Here is a 19015-nt window from a genome sequence, read left to right as displayed (position 1 = left end):
GCCAGGGACAACACACAGCCCCCACGCACAGCGCTCGCCAGCGTCCGTGGCCGAAGTGTTCCCGCCACGGCGGTGCCAGCAGCTCGGTGCACGAGGAGCCCAGAGGGATGGCAGGTGGCGGGTGGCGGCAGGCACATGGTGCCATGGTGGGTCCACACACAGACACAGTCAACACAAAGAAGCCCGAGGGCGTGGACACGGGGCAGCGGAGCAGGACAGCTGGGAACAAGGATCTGTTACCTTTGTTTGCATAGCATTTCTCTAATTGCACGCTTCTATCGTTGAATCTTTCACAAAGGCTGTGTTTATCCACCAGCTCCGAAACTGCCCCCAAATCAGGACTCCCTCGTCCCGCCCGATCCCAAAGCACCTGCTGGGGCCCCTGAGTCCAGCTCCCTGAGGAGCAGGAGGAGACCCCAGCCCTCCTTTGGGGGCCAGACGGCCCTACCCGCCCAGCTCCACCAGGGCCGTCTCCTCCAGGGTCCTCGCAGTGGCGGTGACCAGACCAGTCTTGGCAGAGCTCTTTGGCAGACACTGACCATGGCACTCAGCCACCCCACCCCCGGGACACTGAAGCTTCAACGGAGGGGAAGGCAAAGGGGCAGGGGTGGGGGGGGGGGGACACTGAGGAAAGGGGAGCGCTGGCTCCAGGCCTCTTGAAGGAAAAGGAGAAAGATGTGTTTAATTAACAACACTTAGATGGACTCCCTATGTGCAGGCTCTGCTGTAAATCACTTGCTTTAATCCTGAGACACAGAGAGGTTAAGTAACTTGCCTGAGGTCACCCAGCCAGCAGATGGTGGAGCCAGGACTTAACCCTGGACGGTCCAGCCCCCAGGCCAGGCGCTACCCCCACACTCACAGCTTCTCAAAACGCAAAGCCTGGGCTCCCTCATGAAAACCAGGCCCCGGACGCTGGATCCTCCGGATCCTTCCACACATGCCACCCCAGAGCAGGGCCCGCCCGGCAGCTGGAGGGAAACACGATCACAGCACCAGCTCTGTCCTTCCGTTGGATCCGTGGTTCTCAGCCGGGCCTGTGCGCCCACACGCGGGTGTCCACGCAGGTGTCTGCGTGTGCGTCTCGGGGTTCGTGTGCTTTAGAATCTCAGTGTGTGTGTGTGTCTGTGTGCATGCACATCCCAGTATATGTGCATGTCCTGGTGCACGTGTCCCCGTGCACATGTGTCCCCGTGTGTGTCCATGCATGTCCCAGGGTGCATATGTACACATGGCCCAGGGTATCCTGGTGTGTATGTGTGTGTCCAGGTGTGGGTGTCCCAGTGTGTGTGGATGTGCATATGTGACATGTCTGTGTGTCCATCTACACCCCCAGGATATGTGTGTGAGTCCTGGTGTGTGTGTCTCAGTGTGGGTGCGTGTGCATGTGTCCCCGTGTGGGTGTCCTCAGGGTCCATGTGTGTGAGTCCTGGTGCGTGTGCATCTCCATGTGTGTTTTCTCTGTGAAAGGAGGGGACACGTGTGGCTTGGACAAGCACCTCCAGTGTTATTCTAGATTTGGCGAATGAAAACACAGCCTGTTTTCTTAATATGGAGGAGGGAAAGGGGCTTGGCTGAGTGGGCAGGGGTTATGAAAAGACGGAGGGAAGCCACTCAGACACCCGGAGGATGACTCCCGGCGCCCCAAGGGCAGGCTGGGGCCACTCGGCTCCGTGGGAGCTGCAGGCCTGGACAGTGGGCCAGCGTGGCCTGGCCCCCAAGAGGGTCCAGACAGTCACAACCCTGTTCCGTGATGGCTGCCCTGAGGGTCTGCCCAGCACCGCCAGCTTCCTCGATTTCACAAGAACCAAAACGCCAGATTTAAAGCAAAAATCCCTAACTTAAACAGGTTTGGTTACATTTCAATTAAAAGTCTGTTTAAAACTTTCCCTTTTTTTTTTAAATTTTTAAAGGTGGACAAAATTATCCGCAAGCCCATGACCATCAGACAAGTGACTTCGGTTTTCCAGGGGCCGCTGACCCTCACGCATCCGGCCCCCTTCCCACTCCTTGACTCCAAGCCAACCCTCCCCGAGAGGTTACACGGCAAAGCTGGTGAAGAAAACTCCGGAAGCTGCCGGACCTTTGGGAGGGAAACGCCCGCTGGAAAGACGGATGAGCCGGCTTGACCAAACCTAAGACTTCCGCTCTTCAAAGGACACCACTGAGAAAGGAGACGGCCCGGTAAGGAAAGAGAACAAAGTCCGGCACACACGTGTACACACGCACGCATGTGCGTGCATGGACAAGTCTCATGGAGAACGTGGGAGAAAGAAACCAGACTCCAGGGTGCACATGAGTCCAGGGGTGTGAATGTCAGAAGCAGGCAAGACTGAGTGATGGCCTTGGGGTCACTGACTGGGAAGGACACCGGGGAGCCTCCTGGGAGCCGGGAATGTCCCGTATCTCGCTCTGGGGGTGGTTACACGGGCACACACGGGTGTAAAAACGTCAGCCTGGACCCTGGAGTGTAGTGTGGTCTCCTGAATGTGTAGTTTCAAGTGTAATTAAACACACACCCACCAGCCGCAGTGTGGAGCCTGGATGGGACCCTGGGACAGACAGGACCGCAGTGGGAAAGGGCTGGGGTCTGGCCAGTGCCAGTTTCTTAGCTGTAATAAAGACATCCTGGTGATGGGAGATGCTAATAATGGGGGAGGCTGGGGGCGGGGTATTCAGGAAGAATCTGTACTGTCTTTGCAACTTCTCTAGCGTGTGCTCACCCCCACCCCCTGCTGGTGACCTCTGATCCCTGGCCGCTACCAGTCTGGAACGACAGGGTAAGGAATGATAAGTGACAGCGCCCCCAGGGAAGCAAGGACATGCCCTGTAGTCCAAGGGAAGGGGAGAGAGCTGTGTCCCCCTGGGCAAGCTCCTCAGCCTCCTTGGGCCTCAGTTTCCCCATCTGTAAGATGGGAGTAATAAGAGCACCTACTCTGTAGAGGCATCTCGAGGGTTAAACAAGGTTCCAGGTGTTGTCAGAAATCCTCGGCCCGGTTTCACACACCTTCCTAACCTCAGGACTCATTAAATATGTTTGTTTACAATAACGACAACAGCTCCGACTCCGTGCCAGACACCCAGAGAACTGCCTTGCCTGCAGCATCTCATTCCTCACCACGAGCCTAGTGGGGAGGCACTGTTCCCTCCCCATCTTCCGGATCAGAAAACAGGCTCAGAGAGGTTGAGTCACTCGCCCAGGATCACACAGCTGGGAGGCACATTGCTGAGACTCAACCCCAGGTCTCTCTGACCAGCCTCCACTGGCCCCACAAGGGGCTGGCACAAAGTCTAGATGAGCGCAGGTCAGCCGCCACACGGGGAAGGGACAACACGGGGGCTGGGGTGGGGTGCAGGGGCTCACCAGCAGCGTGTGGACCATGGCATCCGTGGGCTGCGGGATGAAGGCCAGCGACCAGAGCCACACCTCCACCTCGTCTGCCTCCACCTCCCCTGCCGCGATGAGCTCCACCATGAGGCCCACGCAGGGCTCAGTACCACAGGAGGGCAGGGCGTCCACCAGCGGCTGCCTGAGGTCACGAGAGGCCCGAGGGACGTCACCCACATGTCCTGAGCGCCTTCTGCCTCCTCTCGCGGCAGCCTCAGGTCAGCCCGGGAGCAATCTGAGGCTCAGAGAGGCACAGCAGGGATGTGTCCACACTCACACACCTCGGGGGGTGGGCCGAGCTGGGCCTGGGTTCTCAGGGCCCAGGGGACCCCAGTAGCCCAGTCTCAACTCCAGCCACTCTGCCCACCCAGGAAAACGGCGGATCTGGGACATGTGAGTCCCTGCCCACAGCTCTGCTGAAACCCAGCCCAGGCCCCGAGCAGGGCCGAGAACCCTCTGCCCTGAATAGGAACCCACAACTGGCAAGTTGCCTCTAGCGAAAACCTCCCACACTCTCTGCAGGATGTATCTTTTTCTTTTCTTTTTCTTTTCTGCAGGGGAAGAGATGGCAGCAAAGTTGAAAAGCTCAGTAAGGTTTTCGACCTTTGTACCACAGTGGGTCTGGACAGGGAAATGATGAGCAAACACCAGGGTCCCGAGGCCACAGTGGGAATCGGAGGCCCCTGCAGCTGGGGCCACACGAGCCAGCGGGGCTAAAGAGACGGGTGGACTGGGCTCCTCAACCCATCAGCCCTGATGAGTCAGCCACGGACCCCACCTTCATCCCGACCCTCACCATCTGCCCATGAACAGTCTCCAGCCCCGATTTGCTGATCCGTAAAACAGGCACGCTGATGACTGGACCGGCCCCAGGATGCCCGGGGGTCCCCAGGAACACACAGGCCACGTCGTCTGAGCAACGTCCTGCTGTGGCTCCCATCCCCTCGCCCTCGTATTTCCTCTCATTTCCTGACAGATTTGGACCCTGGGGGACCAGGCTCTGGGCCGTGGCAGAGGAAGACGTGAGGGCAACAGACTCTATCAGGAGAGTCAGACCTCTTGGAAACTTATAGATTTAGGAAGGGCCTCCCCACCTCTCTGACTCCCCAGTGACAGGCAAGACACAGGGGCTTGTGGGAAAATGCAGACGGACAAGGAGGGTGTGTCACCAGGGCAAGAGGCAGCTCCTTAAGACAGGGAGGCCCCTCCCTACATCAAACATAATGAAAATGTCCCCAAATCAAATAATTTACAATTAAGCCCATAAGAATTGGATGGAGCAGCACAGGCCGCCTGGGTTCAAATTCCAGCTCTGCTGTGTGACTTTGGGCAAGTTTCCTAACTGCTCTGTGCCTCGATTGCCTTCTGTAACCCTAAGGTAGAAATACTACAAACCACCTACCCCACAGGGTCCTTGTGAGCATTAAAGGAGCCATTATGGACAAAGGGCTCAAAAAGGATCTTTGCATTAGCTATTATGTTTAGCAGTCATTCAATTAAACATTGGGTAATGCTGATTTTGCAGGGGTTTTTCCTTTCCGATTTCCGAGCTGATAAAATATTTTTCAGGTCTCAAAATATTTATAAGAGCCTTGAAAAGCTCACAGGCCTGAAGTTGCATCTCCGGGGCCTGGTGAGTGAGGGGCTGGACTCTGAGACGGAACCCCGAGCTCTCCCTGCCCCCCGCACAGCCCTGAGCCCTTGGTGCTGGTTTCTTGGAGGTTCCCCTCCATGCCGCCCGGGGCTCTCTGCACCCCTTGCTGGCCCCACATTTAGCAGGGTCACAGGGGGTGGATCCCAGCCTTGCCCCACACCCCCACCCCCTCAGAAGGGTACCGGACGCATTGGAATGTTAATTCCAGCTCTCACACGAGCATCCCCGTCTGAGGGAGAGAACAATGGCCGTCTTTATACCCCAGGCCCCTCAGCTTCTAGACTCCAAGAAGGCCTGGGCCCCCGTGGGAACCTCCGAGCTCCCCACTTAATCGCCTTCCTGGCAGATGTCCCCAGACTGTAGGACTAGCCAGTATCACGGGGATGAAATGAGACATCAGCCTCCACCCTTCAATGAGGACATGGGAAGAGACCACCCAGCCCCACCGGGACCCCCAGCCAGCTCCCAGTCCAGCCCTGTCCGACCCGGGGAGGGCCCCTTACCAGTTGCCGTGGCATTTAAAGGAAGAATGTCGCCAGAGTTCCATCAGCGCTTCCAGGGTGAGGCCCTGGAGCTGGGACACCAGCGTCAGGAGCAGCTCTGCGGCCTGGGGGTCAGAGGGGGCAGCGTGAGAGGCCCAGCAGCGTGGGGGCCCCAGGGTCATCGCGTCCATCCCCCCGCCTCCAGACACGGCTGCAGGGGAAGCAGGAGGGAGGCTGGGAGCTTCGCCCTAAGGTGCCACAGACGCGGAGAGATGGGGCCACAGGTCTGGGCTGCTCCCTGCTGAGTCCCAAGCCCCGTTAGGCACCTGCTAGGGGCCAGGGCTGCGCTGGGGGCCAGAGGTGTGGTGGGGAGACGCAGACACGGCATGTGCAGTCGAGGCCTTCCCGCTCTAATAAAAGCAGCACAAACATTCACCGTGATTCTAATCTAATTATCACAACGCGTCCTAGCACAGTTCACACGGTTAGCGAGGTGGCTATCTTTCCCAATAATTTTAATGAAAAAACATGCAGACGCTTCGCAGAATCGCACAGCAACGGCTCGCAATTTTAGTCCTTTGTCTGCAGGCCTGACCAGCACAGTCGCCAGGTGTCCAAAAACTCACCAAGAAATCAAGGGCTCGGCTCAGAGCCCGCCCTCCTCGGGTTGGGAGAGAACCGGGGTTTGGGACACCGGTGCCCCTTCCGTCTCAGGCTCCTTGCCTCGGCCTGAACCCAAAGCCACAGAAAGTGCCACCAGGTGCTGGATTCCCGCTGGCACTCCCCACGCGTCCCGGGCTGGGCCAAGGCCACGCCTGAAGCCCCTCTCCCTCCCACTGTCCCCAGCCAGGGGTCCGCGGGTGCTGGCACCGCGTGCCTGGCCTTGGGCCTCCTCTGCCCTGAGCCATGGGGACTGAGTACCCACACACACAGCTTGACCTCAGCAAGATGCCCCTCTCTGGCCAGCTTGGCCCACCCACGCCTCCGCCAGGGTCCGGGCAGCATTCCCACAATGTGGCTTCTGTTGGTGAAGCCGTGGTGACCCTGAGCTCTGCCTTTACTCCCGGTGCAGGACACACAAGCCAGCCCCTTGTGCCGGCTGACCACTGTTGGCCTTGAAGACTCTCTGTCAACCCCATTTGGGGCGGCTCCCCTGGGGAATCTGGTTCCAGGCCCGCCGCCTGCCTTCGGGACGGCCTCAGCTCCATCTCCCTCCGGCTGGTGGCTGCCTTTTCCCGCATCCCCCGAGAGTCCCTGGGCGCAGACACGTCTGCTTTTAAGAGCTCCAGCAATGTGCACGCCCTGGGCCTGGCTGGGGAGGGCCGGGCGTCCGCCCTGGAGCTCTCCTGCTGCTTCCTCCGGCCACACGCGTTGGCTTCGGGACCAGCTTTCCAGAGCCAGGCACAGCAGGAGGACACCGGAGGCTCATCCTGGTTTCCCCTCCAGCAGGAAGAGGAGACATTCAAAAGGAGAAAAGAGGCGGGGACTTGAAGGAAGGGGGCCAAGAGAAATAAGTCCTAGGGACGTGACGGATGCGCAATGAGCGTAGGTACCACTGCTGGACGATATAGAGGAAAGCCGCTAAGAGTAAACCCTGAGTTCTCATCAAAAAGACAAGGAGAGAGAGGCTGGAGCCAGGAAGGCTGTGGGGCGGAAGAAAGAGCGCGTAAGGCTCCCGCCGCCGAGTGAGAAGCCCGTCACCTCCATCGCCACTAACAACAACGACGGGCAATGATAATAATAACAACAGCAGCAAGCACAATACCGCCACTGGTTCCTTAGTGGGCGCCTTGTTCCAAGCACGTCTCAGACATCACCTCTCGTGACCCTCACACACCCCACGAGGAGCGGCTGTCACCACCCCCACTCGACAGAGAAGGAAGGTGACACTGGGAGCACATCCGTCAGGGGCCAGTGGCCTCCCGGCGACTAAGCGGCAGGGTCGAGACTGGAACCCAGGCCGTGCAGCTCCTAGACCCACACTCTTACCAGCGTCCCACACTCAAGGGCATAAGCAAGAGAGAAAGCCCCGACGTGTAGCGTTTGCCAATTTCCACGCTGTAGACACGCCCAGCACGGCCTATTTCCAGGGTCCGCGTGCTGTCACCGAGCACAGAGCTGGGAAGAGCAGCTCAGAAGCACATCATGGGTTGGATTCCCACCAAGCAGCCACAGTAAATACAACAACCTCGAGGGCAGAGCTAACAGTAACACGGAGTAAAGTGACCAGGTACTGACTAGCAAGGGTGTCAACTCGCCACCTGGGTCTCTAGGATGATTCATTTTAATGGTAACATGGGATAATTTCATTGTTAGCAATGTCTGTGTTTAACAACCAGCCTGCAGGACTCCTGGAAATCTAGCCATCAGCTCTGGAGAGCCAGGACAAGCCAGCTCTGGCTCACCGCTGTCTACACCGTCTCTAAAACGCTTGGCTGTACACAGTCGGCGTTTAATAAATGCCTGTGACTTGGGTTCTCTATTCTTAGAATATCGGATGGTGGTCATGAGCTGGGCCCTCTCTGGGGCGTCCTCCCTGGCAGCCCCGGGGGTGTGGGGTCTACCCAGATGGGTCACCTGCTCCTCTCCCAGCCTTCTTTCTCCTTCCCTCACTTGACGTCCTTGGCCACCCCAGCCCACAGCCTCTCCCCCACCCCCGTGTTGAAACTCTGGGCCCCTCTGTGGAAGGTCAGGCTGGGGGATTTGCTGTCTACTGAGCACTGAGTCCTGCTTTTGTTTCCACACTGGAAACCAACCTTGTCTCCTGCCCACCAACAACGGGGAGGGTGGAGGCGTTCCCAGCTGAAGGCCAGGGTCGGTCCCCCGGGCAACCAGGCGGGCCCTCAGCCCTCCGGGGGGCCCAGGAGCTGCTTAATGTGCACTGAGACATCCCACAAAAGCCACTTTCAGGAGCAAGGTCCTCAGCAATCCACCCCCAGCCCAGGGGACCTCCGCGGCGGGAACAATTGACTTCCTTTTCATGCTATAAATACAGGACAGCTGCCCTGTGCTCTCTGGGGCTGGCACTGCCAGTCTCCAGAGGGGAGACACAGGCCCACAGCACGCCCTGCCCTGAGCCGCCTCTGCCAGGGGAAACGCCCGGTCAGGGGGTCAGAGGGTGCTCCAGGGGCCCAACGAGAGGAAGCGGGCCTGTCCTGTGGCTTCCCAGCATTTCACGAGGTTGGGTAGGGCAATGGTTAGAACACAGGCCATAGACCAGTTCCCAACATCTGGCAACATCTGGAGACACTTTGGGTTGTCACAACCGGGTAGAGGGGGATGCTGGCATCAAGTGAACAGAGGCCAGGCATGCCGCTGAATATCCTGCAATGCACAGGACAACCTTGGCAATAAAGAATGATCTGGCCCAGGGGGACACCACTGCCAGGATGAGAAACCCTGCGAGGGGCCAGGCTGCCCCGGTTTACAGCCAGTTCTGTCACATACTAGCTGGTGGCTTGGAGCACATTTCCCAAAGCCGGGAAACCTCCATTTCATCATCTGTAAAATGAGGATGATGCTACGAATTTTACTGAGAGGACTCCATAACACAAGTGAGGCTCTTAGCTTATTGCCTGGGCACACCGTAAGTGCTCAATAAAATTGTGGTGGGCTGAGTGGCGGCCCCTGAAAGATACGTCCACGTCCCAGCTCCCAGAACCTGTGAAGGTGGCCCTTATTTGGATAAAGAGGTCTTTGCAGATGTAATTAAGACTCTTGAGACGAGAGCATCCTGCATGATCTGGGTGGGTCCCAAGCCAATGACAGGCGTCCTTATAAGAGAGAGAAGAGAAGGTAGTGTGAAGATGGATGGGGCACAGGAGCACGCGGCCACAAGCCCAGGGATGCTGACGGTCACCGGAAGCTGGGAGAGGTGAGGAATGGTCTTCCCCGGAACCCCTGGAGGGAGCCTGCCCGGCGGCACCTTGATTTTGCACTTCCGGTCTCCAGACGTCTGCGAGAATAAATATCTATGGGTTTGTTTTTTTTGAGGAAGATCAGCCCTGAGCTAACTGCTGCCAATCCTCCTCTTTTTGCTGAGGAAGACTGGCCCTGAGCTAACATCTGTGCCCATCTTCTTCTACTTTATACGTGGGACGCCTGACACAGCATGGCTTGACAAGCAGTGCCATGTCCGCACCCGGGATCCGAACCAGCAAACCCCGGGCCACCGAAGTGGAATGTGCGAACTTAACCGCTGCGCCACTGGGCCAGCCCCAATATCTATGGTTTTAAGCACACGGTTTGTGGTCATTTGTTAGGGCAGCCCTGAGAAACTAACGTAACAATGTATCTAGTGTTATTATTACTATGGCACAGCCCAGCTCAGCGTGAGAGAGAGTCCACACTCTTCCACAAGCCTGTACTGAGCTCAGCGCGTTCCCCCGCTGGGTGTAACAGGGACGAAGGCAGCCTGGGACCCTGGCTCTCGGGATGGGGAGGCAGAAACAGTGAGTAAACAGGAGAGCGCGTCAGCTTGTGGTTATCCACGAAAGAAAAGAAAACCAGAGTGACGAGGCAGAGAGGGTCAGAGCCAGGTGGCCGCTTGATGGTCGGGGCAGGGCCCTCCGGGAAGGGACACTGGGGCACGCGCCATGGCCTCCCTCCGCTGACCACCCCCCAGAGCCACATGCTCACACCACATCTCCTCCAGGTCTTTATTCAACGTCACCTCCTCAGGACAGCCTTCCCCGGCCATCCATCATTTAAAACTGCCTCCCACACCAGCCCCACCTCGCTCCCTCACCCCCACTTCCCTGCCTTGTCTCCTTAGCCCTCTGGACTCAGGACGTTCAGCTCACCCACATTTCTGGGCATCCCTGCTAAGTGCCCCAGGTGACCCTGTTTCCTGCAGCCAAGCAGGACACGGGGGGTCTGCGCCATCTCAGACCAGACCCCCAGAAACCGAGGCGGACTAACCCCAGCCTGGACGCCTCAGATCTCTACGTGCCTGGAATGTTCTGGAAGTCATCCTGACCAGCTGGCCCCTGCTGGTCCTCACTGCCTATCTCCAGTGGGGCTGGCCTGCCTCTCCACGAACACGCCCACACGGTCCAGACTCAGGACTCGGCCCGGGCAAACCTTGCTTTCAGAGGGCTCCTGCCCCCCTTCCCAAGGGACCCCCCCCCCCCATGTCTCAACTCCAACGTCCTCGGCTTTAGAGCCCTGGTCTAAAGTGCTCACGAGGCCACACCCTGCTCTGTTCTCCTCACGGCGCTTGGTGTGGCTGCAATCCATACTCGCCTGCCGTGGCTACCGTCCATCCTCCCTCCACCAGCTTTCATGCCATGTGCCAGTGGGCACTGCATCCATCTCGTTCATCAGAAGGGCCGAGGATGGTGCCAGATCCCACAGGAAGCCCCTCGCCTTGCTGAACAGAGAGTTCACAGCCTGGGTGGACCAGCCAGCATGGGCCCTGGGCTACGGGACCTCCACATCACGGCCACCCCCTGCCTCTAAAGGGCTGGGAGTTCCAGAGGCCTGGGCCCCGTCTTCCTGACTTGGTTGGGACTTGGTGAGAAGTCTTCAGTGCTGAGGCCTGGATGTGGCTAGAGATTTCCCGACAGATCTCTGGGACAGGCCACATTCAGAAGGTTAGACTGGGCCCCAACAGGACTGCCCATAACAGCAGATGAGAAAAAGCCCTCCTCTTTGCTCACATCCAGCCTGCACTGGGGCACAAGGCCCGGCACACACCAGCTAGACTTCTTACTCTTCTTTGCTTTCGCAACCAGACACGGTTGTGCAGTGCGTGACCTGCTCAACTGTACACAGCACCTTGATACTGAACATCTGGGAGAGTGGGTCATAAAGGATCTGGGCAGGAAGAGGAGGGGATCCCAGGGACCCAGGCCCAGGGCAGACTAGCCTGGGGCTGGAGAAGCCGCTTACCTCAAAGCTGGTGGTCTGAGCCAGGCACAGCTTCCTCAAGGATGCAGCCGCTGCGGCCACCGTGGCCTGGGGCAACGTCTCCTCCCATTCATACAACAGGCTGCTCGGGGTTAATTCTCCATCCTCTGGATCTGAGACTGGAAGCGCTGGATGGGGATGACCACATGAGGGAACACCCAAGTGAGCCAGACGGCCCCCTGGGAGCTGCCCCACTTCCCGCTGACGCTGCCCTTGACATGCTTCAGGCAGCAGGCGAGCGGGACACACGAGGAAAATCACGGCAGCACTGCTGCTCACAGTGAAAGATGGGAAACAACCCATGTGCCCATCAGTGGGGGATGGCCAAATAAGCCATGAGGATGTTCACTTTCCCCGACTCCCCAAACCACCCGTCCCCTAGCCTCAGTGCTTACAAAGGGCTGTGCCTTCCAGATGCTGTCCAAAATGGGCCAGCTGCCCCCAGGTCAAGGCACTCACCCTGTGTCTGTCTATCTCCACGCAGGTGCACACAGTCATCCACCTGTTCCTTAGACCTCTCCTTAGCCCCGGGCACCTGGGACTGGGGGGGGGGGGGCCACTCCTGCCCCAGGGCCTTTGCACTTGCTGTTTTCTCCCTGGATGCTCTTTCCCACATCTTCCCACAGCCAGCCCCTTTCACCCTTCAGCAAAAACCTCCCTTCCTCAGAGAGGTCCTCTTGACCCTGCTGTCACTTGCCATCACATGGCTGCTTAATTTCACTCGTACCACGTATCAACAGCTCCAACCACCTGGTCCACATTTTTGCCTCCCCCATGAGGGTGTCAGCCTCAGAGCAACAGGGATCAATGGAATCTGCTGTGGTCGCAGCTCTATCCCCAGGGTATGGGCAAGGCCTGGGTCACAGGCGCCCAGACACACATCAGCAATTGGCGTGACCAGGAGCACATTCCCAGAGATCCGGGGAAGGTCTTCAGATCTGGGGAGAAGCCTCCGACAAACGCTGGGAGCCAGGCAATCCATGCCCACAGAGGACAGCCCAGGAAGAAAGGGCTAGAGCAAGCCAGGGCTGTCTGTGCCAAGTGCCGAATTTACAGGAAGGATAAGACGCCTTTCCGAGAGTGTTTTTGGAAATTCAGGCCCCACAGAGAAGGGGGACGAGGGATGTGGACCAGAGTTTACAGATGCCACAAGCCAGGCCCTGTGCCAACAGCCGTCACCATTTCCTCTAGTCCTCCCCATAAGCTCCGGGGTAAGGGTTGGTATACTCCTATATTTACAGCTAGGGAAACTGAGGCACAGAGAGAAGCCAGTGGCCCCAGTCACACACCACAAAGTCAGGACTGAAATCCAGTTCTGATTCCAAAGCCCTCTTGAGACTGACAGAGAAGACACGGAAAGTTCACCCAGACGAGGTGAGATTATTCGGCAAGAAAAAGAATAAAGTTCTGACACATGCAACAACACAGACGAAGCCTGAAAACACGACGCTCAGTAAAGAAGCCAGACACAAAGGTCACAGACTGGATGACTCTACGTGAAATGTCCACAATGGGCTCATCCACGGAGGCAGAATGCATATCAGTGGTTACCTAGGGCTGGGGGGCAGGGGCGGGTGAGGATTGGGGGTGACAGCTGACGAGTGCAAGGTTTCTTTTTGGGGGTGACAGAAATGTTCTAAAGTTGATTGCAATGATCCGTGTAAAACTCTGAATATCCTAGAAGCCAGAGAATTGTTCTCTTTAAATGGGTGAATTGTATGGGATGTGAAATATATTTCAATAAAGCTGTTTAAAAAAAAAAAAAGATGAGGGGCCGACCCGGTGGCACAGCGGTTAGGTGCGCACGTTCCGCTTCGACGGCTCCAGGTTCGCCGGTTTGGATCCCGCGTGCGGACATGGCACCGCTTGGCACACCATGCTGTGGTAGGTGTCCCACATATAAAAAAGAGGAAGATGGGCACGGAAGTTAGGTCAGGGCCAGTCTTCCTCAGCAAAAAGAGGAGGATTGGCAGCAGATGTTAGCTCAGGGCTAATCTTCTTCTTCAAAAAAAAAAAAAGATGAAAAGTTCATTCGACTCGAGGGGGAGGCACCAGGTCCCAACAAGACTAGAGGCCCCGGTCACTGGCGGTGTCTGTGCCGGAGGAGGCTGGGAGCAGGGTCTTAGCTCCCATCCACGGAGCCAGAGGGAAGCTGGGGAGCCCTGGGACTTCAGTCGCCACCTGCTGGGCTGTCCTTGGGTGGTGAGGGGGCCCGTCCCGGGAGGCAAACGCCATCCCCAGCCTGGGCTGTAGGATGGACCCGGGCGCTCAGATCCCAGCTCTGCCTCTCACAAGCTGTGTGACCTCGGACAAGTCATTTCACCTCCCGGAGCCCCAGTTTCCGTGTTTGAAAAATGTAACTAAGAACAGTACCTTCCCAACGGGGTGATGATGAGAACGAAACGAAAGAACCCCCTAAAGCACTCACGACGGCTCCTGGCCCACAAGAAATCCTTCCAAAATGTCAGCGACAGGAAATAACCAGTCTCAGATCAATATTCAAGGGACTAGCTGTTTCTCAATCCTGGAAAAAGCTCTCTTCCCCTCAGACGCACACCTTGCTTGTTTCTTTCCAGCAAAACTGTTGGAGAAAGCCAAGCCCCAAGGAACGCTACGTGTTGGCAGGAACTTTCCAGAAAATCAGGAAACCTGATCCCCAAAATGGTCAGGCTGAGGGATCATCAGAGGTAAGGCGAATTGTCCCACAAAAGCTGGGACCAGAAGATGCCATCTCCACGGAGAACACTCAGGGAGAGGGACAAGGCCAGGCCTGAGTGTCTGAGGCAGCAGAGACTTCCAGAGAAAGTTCTAGAACAAGAGGCTAACTCTCCTGACCACAGCCGTTCTCAGAAAAGCTTCAAGGGTGTGACAACAGGGACAGAGCGATGGAGCCTCGGCCTGATTGAGGCGCCTCGAGGGGTCCCCCCACTCGCCCCCGGTCACCTGCCACAGCCGGATCCGGGGGCACCTCCTGCAGCAGGGTGAGTGAGGCAAGGGTCCACATCTGCACGGCTCTCGCCTTCTCGGAGAGCGGCCCCACAGCGTCCAGCTCCTCGCAGGAGGCCTCCCGCAGCACGCCGGCCTGGAAACGCTGCAGGCAGCTCAGGCGGGAGGCCAGGCCGGCCTGCGGACCATGCTGGGGAGAGACAGTGGCTCAGGCCAGGCCCGGCTGTGACGGAACCCGGCCAGGGCCCCTGAAACTGGCAGCGAAGGCAGGACAGGGGGCTACATCAGAGGACCCCTCCCCCTGGATTGCGGCAACAGCAGCCCGGACGAAGGCTGATGGAGAGAAGGACAGGAGAGCAAGAAGGGCCGGCCAACTGGAACCCCAAGGAGAGCAAGCGAGCCTCAGTGTGAAAACGAAGCACACCAGAGTGGGCGCAGCGGGCAGCAGCCCCCAGATGCAGAGACTCTGTGTGGCAGCACTTAAGGCTAACAAGGCCACCTCTCATCCTTGTCCAGACATGCACCACTTACAGAACCCTGTCATCTGCAGGACGCTGGACTGGAGGGGGAGGGGAGGGCAGGGGAGAAGAGTGGGGAGGAAGGGAGGGAGGAGGGAAGGGAGGGGAGGAGGGGGAGGGAGAGTTGGGGGAGGCGCTTACCGCTGGCAGGGGCAGGGCCTGGGAGCGCAGGGAGGAGTGAGCCCTGCGCAGGGAGCACCGCGCCAGGTCCTTGGTCTTGCGCAGTGTGGCGCCACGTTGCTCGTACGTGGTGGGACACCTGCCCAGGACGTCCACCTGGGCGAGTGAACGGGACCCAGTGAGCCCCTGCTCCCCCCCTGCCCTCCGCCACCCTCCAGGCTCCTGGCCTCACCTCGTCTGTGGTCTGGCGACCGGGGGTGCCGGGGTGACCCTGGACCAGGCTCAGCACCGCGCGCTTCACGTTCAGCGCCCAGCGCGGCTCGGCGCGGTGGGGACACAGGTGGGCCACACGCCCGGCGCGCAGAACGAAGCGGAGCGGGACGCGGCCCAGAGCGGCACTGCGGATGGGTGGGCGTCAGGCGGGCCCCTCCCGGGCCCCAGGCCGCATCCCTACCCATCTTGCGCCACCCACTCCTACAGATCAGCCCACATCGGAAGCCCCCCAGGGTACCTCCACATCCCCCATATGGCCTTGCTTCCCTTCTGGGCTGGGCTCTCCAGCAACTGCTGAATCAAACACAACGGCTGCCCAGGCTTTGCTCAAAGCTACCCCCAGCCTTGTGGCCCCTCGGACAAAAGGTACATGTTTGTGACCCCCCCCCCCCTACGGCCATGAAATGGTAGAAAGCTCAGCTTCCAGGGGCTCCCTGGTCCCAAAGCTTCTCATTTTCCCAGCCCACCAGCAAGATATTTAGCAAGCCCCTGCCCACATCCCAGATGAGGACCCTGAGGCTGCGAGCAGGAAAGTGACTTGCACAGGGCTGCGGCTGGGATTCAAACCCAGGCAGCCTGGCCCTAGTGTCAGGGGGCTCAGAAACCCTGAGCTGTAAGTGACTTGAGATGCACCCTGGTGCAGACAAGGAAACGAGGCCCAGAGAGGGGGAGCCACTGGAAGGGATCACACAGCAAGTCGGGGAGGAGCTGGGACCAGAATTCAGCCCAGGGCTCCTCCCGCCATGCCTCACCTGGCAGGAAGGTGCCTGTGTCTGCCATCTGCCCAGGGAGGGGCTGGGGGATGTGGGGGAGTGAGGGATAATGGAGTCCCCATGTTTGTGCATGGGGGGTTGGGGGACCACTAAGACCCCAACCCCCCCCCCCCCCCCCCGGCTGTCAGCAAGGCAGAACCTTGAGGGATCAAAGACCCTACTTGTACGTCTCCAGGAGGTCACGGCCCCCTCTCCAGCTCCAACGGGGGTCTGGGGCCTTCTGGAGGCAGTCCCTGGGTCTCAGGCCTTGCTCCAGAGAGAAATGCCAATGGTGCCCGCCCCTTCCAGAACAGTAAGTGTCACTCTGGCCTCAAGGAGCTGACAGCCCCCCCCCCCCCCACTGACTTCGCATTTCTGATGAGGAGCTCAGGGACAATAGCCCTCGCTGCCCCGGGGAGGGGACCATGGACCACATAAGCCTTTCAGCGGATCCGCCCGCCCCTTGGCCGGCATCGCCCATCCCTGTATCCTTGCACAAAGGCTTTATTTTTTAACAACCGAATTTGCAATAAAAAAGGAAGAGGACTCTGCAGAGACGGGTTTGTCTGCAGGCTGGCGGCTGGACAGATCGCGGAGGCCACTGAGGCCACTGTCGGAGCGTCCTGGGAAACGAGCCCGTGGGAGAATTCCAGGCTTGCCTGGGTCACCAAAGCCGGGCTTAGCTTGGGCAGGGAGAGGCCATGAGTCTCCAGGAAAAGCCCCATCCGGGCAGAGAGGGGGAGGGGAGAGGGGCAGGCCTCAGAGGCAGCCCAGTGTCTTCCAGAATGTTCTCAAGGATGAGTCCAGAGGGTGCTTGGCTGGTATAAAATCTGCGCATGTTGGGGGGTGACAGGCAGGGGACACAGGGGCGAGTTCCTTTCACAGGTAAGGGAAGTCACTCAAGCCTCCTGCGCCACGACACCCCCAAGTCGTCCTCATCAGTGGTCTCGTCTGGGGGGCTTAGCAAGGTCAAAACACACCGATGGAGCCCTCTGTGAACTTCAGCCCAAAATGGCATCTCTCCTCTGCAGGGGCTCCCCCTCACTGGGCTCCCCCAATCTAACCTGGCGCACCCAGCGCCCAGCAACCATCCGGAGAGGGGACAGGGCTCACAGGTCCGTCAGGGGCAAGGCCCAGCCAAGGCCAGCGCCTTACCTCAAACGCTCTGACTCCTTCAGGACTTCCACCTTGGCCCCCAGGACGGACGTCACCTGGACGTCTTGGAGCTGAAGCAAAAAGTGCCATTGAGTTGGTGACCCCCCGGGACATCCCGGGACCTCCTCATCACCCTCCGTCCCCTAAGCAGTTCTGGGGCCCCAGGTTAGGGTCGCTCCCTTGCACTGAAGGTTCTAGTTCCTGCGTGCTGGATGCCGAGTACATCGAGGGGTAATAAATGAACCAGCCAGGCACCTCCCGCTCCCTGCTGCATGTTCTGGAAGGTCCGGTTAGCTTCTCATTTGGCCCAAAAGGCCCTGGAAGTTTGGATGAGAGATTCTCATGACTATACAGTATAAACGAAAATGTTAGGATCGCAAAGCAAATAAAAAAGGCTTTGCCCATCATGAATGAGTAGGACGTCCCAGGGTCACCGCGGTTACGTGTGAGTGTGTAAGCACTTATTGCAAAAGAAGACGGGCTTTCCAAGGATGAAAAATAAAACCACCCTAAAACCTGCCTCCCGAACAGGACCGATTTCACACTTTTTTAACAGACTATTTTTAGAGCCGTTTTAGGTTCATAGCAACGTCGAGGGGGAGTACAGAGATTTCCCTAGGCGCCTGCTCCCGCACACGCAGCCTCCCCGTCATCACCATCCCCACCACGGGGGGACATTGGCTGCCATCAATGAGCCTACACCGACCCATCACTACCACCCAGGGTCCGAAGTTTACACCAGGATTCGCTCCCGGTGTGGCGCCTTCCGTGGGTCTGGACAAGTGTGGGGTGACGTGTGTCCATCATGACAGCGTCAGACGGAATAGCTTCACCAGCCTATGATTTCACTTTCTCAAGGTATCTAATCCTCATTCAGTTTGCCTCAAACCCAATTCTTCTGTCTCCTCAAAACCAGCTCCCCTCCCATCCCCAACAGAGGGCCTGCCATCTCCCCGTCACCCAGGCTTGAGATCTTGAGGTGAGGTGCAGTGCCACTGGACCCCGAGATGACGCCCTCAGCCACGTCACCGATACCACCTGCTTGAAAGCATTTCGTTATAACTGTATTCCATATGTTCAAAAAGATAACTAGGGACATGGAAGATATACAAAAACCCACTGAACCGTATACTTAAAAATGGTTAAAAAGAGGGCCGGCCCCATAGCCGAGTGGTTGGGTTCCCACACTCTGCTTTGGTGGCCTGGGGTTCACCTGTTCAGATCCTGGACACGGGCCTGCACACGCCTCATCAAGCCATGCTGAGGCAGCATCTCACAAGGAAGAACCAGAATAACCTGCAACTAGGATATACAACTATACGCTGGGGCTTTGGGGAGAAAAACAAAAGAGGAACGCTGGCAAGAGATGTTAGCTCAGGGCCAATCTTCCTCACCAAAAAAAAAAAGGTAAATTTTATATTATGTGTTTTTTACCATAATTAAAAAATAAAAATATTTTCCTTTAAAAAAGAAAAAGAATAAAGTTCTGATACAGGCTACAATGTGGATGCACCTTGAAGACGTTATATTAAGTGAAAGAAGCCAGTCACAGAAGGTCACAAACTCATAGTGACACGTGATTGCACTTATCTGAAGTGTCTACAATAGGCAAAGTCACAGAGACAGAAAGTGGAATAGAGGTTTCCAGGGGCGGGGAGGGGGGAGGGATGGTGGGTACAGTCCTTCTGTTTAGGATGATGAGAAAGTTCCAGACCTGGACAGTGGTGATGGTCCCACAACGTTGGGAATGTGCTTATAGCCACTGACTTGTAGCCTTGAAACGATTAAAATGGTCAATTCTATGTTATGTATATTTT

At 57.7% G+C, this 19015-nt stretch overlaps 1 protein-coding gene across 1 annotated transcript in view; it reads right to left on the bottom strand.

Annotated features, from left to right (window-relative positions):
- The window catches only part of LOC106836777 (uncharacterized), a 144221-nt gene that overhangs the window by 118507 nt on the left and 6699 nt on the right, over positions 1 to 19015 (bottom strand). The window contains exons 4-10 of the mRNA XM_070484926.1: positions 17199 to 17269; positions 15251 to 15416; positions 15040 to 15174; positions 14378 to 14570; positions 11417 to 11562; positions 5546 to 5649; positions 3365 to 3530 (exon numbers count right to left, since the gene is read on the bottom strand). Of these exons, the coding sequence (XP_070341027.1) occupies positions 3365 to 3530; positions 5546 to 5649; positions 11417 to 11562; positions 14378 to 14570; positions 15040 to 15174; positions 15251 to 15416; positions 17199 to 17269 (981 nt within the window). The remainder of the gene's footprint in view (positions 1 to 3364; positions 3531 to 5545; positions 5650 to 11416; positions 11563 to 14377; positions 14571 to 15039; positions 15175 to 15250; positions 15417 to 17198; positions 17270 to 19015) is intronic.

The sequence above is a fragment of the Equus asinus genome, chromosome 14, assembly GCF_041296235.1.
Source record: "Equus asinus isolate D_3611 breed Donkey chromosome 14, EquAss-T2T_v2, whole genome shotgun sequence".
Taxonomy (NCBI): domain Eukaryota; kingdom Metazoa; phylum Chordata; class Mammalia; order Perissodactyla; family Equidae; genus Equus; species Equus asinus.
This window is presented reverse-complemented; position numbering and strand designations above follow the sequence as displayed.